Genomic DNA, 4,264 nt, shown 5'->3' on the forward strand with positions numbered 1-4,264 from the left:
CACAAATCGTTGTCTTCCACACACACAATTCTCCCCTTGGGAGCACAGTAAAGTACGGGAAAAAAATCACTGCTCTGGTACAGCCAGCTCACACCCGGTTGCAGCTCCCACAACTCCTAGCAGGCTACCAGCTCCACTCGTGGTTGTAGCACCCATCCCGACTTTGACACCCTAGCAGCTCCACCCCGTCGTCGGTTGCAACTCCACCAGGTCGCGGTGTCAGCACGCATCCCCCACGTGTTGACGGCCTTGCAACTCCGGCCGGCACGGTTGCAGTTTTGCCCATCGTCGGTTGCAAAGTTCCCCTCACCATGGTTGCAGCATGGTCGTTTTTGTTTGCTGCTCATGTCCCCATCGGTTGCAGCTCTAGTCGGCGACACTCCCAACGTCTCACTACGCTGGTTGCAACTTGTCGTAGCAAGGTTGTAGCATCTCCATGGTGCAACTGTATCTCGGGCGCACCACTGGTTGCAGATTGTCATAGCAAGGTTGCAACATCCACATGGCTCCAGCACACCGCCTTTTGTAGCTTTGCATCGCCATCATGTTGTAGAAGCACAACCTCGTGTCGGTTCCAGCATCGCCATATGTCAGTTCTAGCATCACCCATCCTCGTGTCGATTACATCATAGCCGGTTGCTACCTCTCGTCGCCCCACGCAGTATCGCCTCCACCGCGCGGTGAGGTGGCTGCCCCGGCTCGCAACAGCCTCACACCATAGCAGTGGTCGTTTACGCTGGGGGGAGGAGGGGTTGGATCGGATCTGCGCCCTATGACGTGCGGGCGGTAGGAGTTCCATGGCGGAGCTGTGGATTTGGTGTGTGGCTTGCCGGGGGAGTAGAGATTTTTGTGCGTCGGCCGAGGGGAACAAGAGAATGAGCGCTGAGAGATGGGAGGTTGGGGGCGAGCAGGGCGAAGGGAACGAGGCACGTGCATGAGGGAAAATTGATAAGGCGAGGGAGGTGTGGTGGTTGATGCGTGGGCCCCACGACACAACATGACGAGTGTGGGAGCGGCCATCACATGCGCAAGATCGGCCGCCCAAATTAATACATTACCCTTAACGCAAACCAACCTGTGGTTGGATGGTTAGGAGGACTCTTGTATTCCCAGCCCATCGGGGTTTAAATCCCGGTGCTCGCATTTATCCTGAATTTATTTCAGTATTTCCGGCGATACGCTTAAGTGGGAGGAGACGTTTCCGTCGACTACGAGGCGCCTACGATATTTTCGTAAAATCTCAAAATGACAATGCCAGCTCAGTATCTCGGAGGTGCTCATAGGAGTAGGGTGTGCGTGTCTGCGTTCAAGGGGTGAATGTATGCGCGTATATATGAGCGCTTGTGTTTGTACTATGTTAAAAAAAGACATTACCCTTAACAACTTTGGTGGACCTCAGATAAAAATCAGGATGGACAAATTTATTTAGAAGGTAATGCAATGTCCCTATCAGGATGAACAAATTTATTAAGAAGGCAATGCAGTATCCATTATCCAACTCTGGCAACGATTTGGAGAACTTAACTACTCCCTCTGTAAACTTTTATAAGAGCGTTTACAATTTTAGGACACAGCCGACAAATGGCGAATTAGACCATTTTACCCTCGATTTGAATTCGCGTCGTCTTCCTCCTCCAAGAGCTCGCGCCGTCCCCATCCCCCAGGAGCTCGCGCCATCCCCTTCCCCCAGGAGCTTGCGCCGTCCCCATCCCCCAGGAGCTCGCGCCGTCCCCATCCTCCAGGAGCTCGCGTCGTCCCCATCCTCCAGGAGCTCGTGCCGTCGTCTTCCTCCAGGAGCTCGTGTCGTCGTCTTCCTCCAGAAGCTTGCGCCGTACCCCTCCTCCAGTAGCTTGCGTCGTCCCCCTCCTCCACGAGCACGCATCGTCCCCATCATCCAGGCGCTCGGCCCCGTTTCCAGGCGCTCGGCCCCGCGCCCAGGCACCCAGTTTGGTCGCCTCCGCCTCAGCTTGGTCGCCTCCGCGCCCAGCTTGGTCGCCGCCCCCTCAGCTTGGTCCTCGCCGTGCCCAGCCCACCTGGCTCGTCACTACGCAGCACGTGGTCTCCAGGCAGGTTCTCCTTGCCTCGCCCCTTGCACAACAACAGAAATTACTCCATGAATGTACAGATGTATTTACAGAAGAATTACTCCATGTTCTCATGCTGTAGTTACAGTAAGATCATGAATTACAGCATGGAGTACTTGTCTGCAGTAATGTGATCTTGCTCAAGTAAATCATGAACTACAGCTGGGAGTACCTAACTGCAGTAATGTGATCTTGCTCCCTGGAGTAAATTTTACTGTAAATTCTGCAAACAGATTGGAGTATCAGTACAGGGATCAGTTAAATTCGGCATAGATTCAATTAAATGCATAGATTCAGATAAATGCATAATCACACATGAGATGCTGCACTTGTTTGTCAAAAATGAACAGATGCTACTACCTCCTCCCCGAGGAAGATGACCCGGTCAGAACTGTTCGAAACAAGAACTGTATTGGGAAAGTGATGTTTCTGACCGCTGTTGCTCGACCCAGATATGACACTGAAGGCAATATGACATTCTCAGGTAAAATTGGTGTCTGGCCCTTTGTGCAAGAGATTCCCGCTGCTAGAAGAAGTGAGTATAGAGCAAGAGGGACCATTGAAATCAAGTCCGTCAACGTGAACCGACGGGTAATGAGGAGGTATATGATAGAAAAAGTGGTTCCTGGAATAAAGGAAGTCTGGCCCACAGATGATACTAATCCAATATTGATCCAGCAAGATAACGCAAGAACGCACATTCTTCCTAGTGATGCAGAGTTTGCAGAAGTTGTGGCTACAACTGGTCTGGACATTAAAATAATAAACCAGCCTCCAAATTCTCCTGATCTAAACGCACTTGATCTTGGATATTTCAGATCCCTTGAGTCTTTGACCGACTGTAGAGCACCCACGACTATCAAAGAACTGATTCAAGGTGTGCAGGAAGAGTTTGACGAGTATGATGCCGGGAAACTCAACAGAATATTTCTAACACTTCAGACCGTCATGGTTGAAGTGATGAACCATGGAGGGGAAAATTCATACAAAATTCCACATTTGCGCAAGGATAGATTGGAAAGGCAAGGAATCCTACCACCTAGGATTCACTTTCCCCGGGAAGTTTATGAAAATGCCATGGAGATTCTAGAGCAAGATATCATGGAGTAGTGGAGTATGTTGAGACTTGCAATGCTTGCAACCCTTGTTGTGGAGTATGTCGAGACTTGTAGTGCTATGATGAAACTTGTTTGTGGAAATGCATTCTCGAGACTTATATTGTTTGTGGATATGGATTATCTGTAAGTATGAAATGGATTATATTGTGTTGTTTGAAATGGAGTACTCCATATGTGTTGTTTGAAATGGGGTGTGCAAGTTTCTAAAATTATATGCAAGCTTCTGAACTTCATGGAATGTTTGTGAACCTTATGGAAGTTTCTGAATTTTATATGTAAGTTTCTGGGTGTTGTTTGAAGTTTCTGAATTAATTCATACTCCAGTTTATTCAGGAACTACTCCAAGCAGTAGAAATTCATACTCATACTCATACTCCAATTAGTGCAAATTCAGAAACCATGGAGTACTGCAAAAATTCAAGCAGTGGTCTACAAGCACACAAACACTTCAGTTACTACTCAAAGAAGCAACTGGAAACATTGCCAAAGGCAGTTGGACTTTGTACACTTTCTCAAATATACAATAATTTACTGTAAAACCATCATCTACTCAATTTATTCAACTGTAAACATTGATAGAAGCAACTGGAATTTGTACTCAATTTACTCCGAGTTGTAAACTTTCAGTTGAAAAATGTACTCGAACATCTGCACATGGAGTGCTCAATTTAGATGAATTTTTAAATCAGTGAACAAGCCATTAAATAAGGGCTACATATATATTGTGGCTACATACATACTCCTGCTTTAAATAAGGGCTACATATATGGAGTACAGCCACAATCATCTCTGTATTCCAAATATGCTGACAGACAAGCAAAGCATTCAAATCCCTCTAGACAAGCAGAGCATATACAAAGATGAATGGCTAAAAAAGAATAACGGCCAGCTAATGCTAACCTTACATCTAAGATCTGCTTGTGGCTAAAAAAGATATGGAGACACATTTTAATCTGAACATGGAGTAAACATACTGTACACAAGCAGTATATGCTGACAGTATGAACCATGTAGATTGTGTCATGCAAATAAACTGAAGATTGTGTCATTTTAATCTGAACC

The 4,264-nt window shown here is 47.0% G+C and overlaps 1 protein-coding gene across 3 annotated transcripts in view; it reads right to left on the reverse strand.

Annotated features, from left to right (window-relative positions):
* Window positions 1–1,447: 1,447 nt before the first annotated feature.
* LOC119325561 (probable inactive serine/threonine-protein kinase fnkC) overlaps window positions 1,448–4,264 on the reverse strand; it is a 27,715-nt gene continuing 24,898 nt past the window's right edge. For 2 of the 3 annotated variants that reach the window (XM_037599295.1, XM_037599314.1), the window contains exons 8-9: window positions 2,257–2,307; window positions 1,448–2,088 (exon numbers count right to left, since the gene is read on the reverse strand). In XM_037599295.1, the coding sequence (XP_037455192.1) occupies window positions 2,045–2,088; window positions 2,257–2,307 (95 nt within the window). In that variant the 3' untranslated portion in view covers window positions 1,448–2,044. Of the gene's footprint in view, window positions 2,308–4,264 lie in introns of all 3 variants that reach the window. The other variant, XM_037599306.1, reaches the window with a different exon arrangement.

The sequence above is a fragment of the Triticum dicoccoides genome, chromosome 1B, assembly GCF_002162155.2.
Source record: "Triticum dicoccoides isolate Atlit2015 ecotype Zavitan chromosome 1B, WEW_v2.0, whole genome shotgun sequence".
NCBI lineage: Eukaryota > Viridiplantae > Streptophyta > Magnoliopsida > Poales > Poaceae > Triticum > Triticum dicoccoides.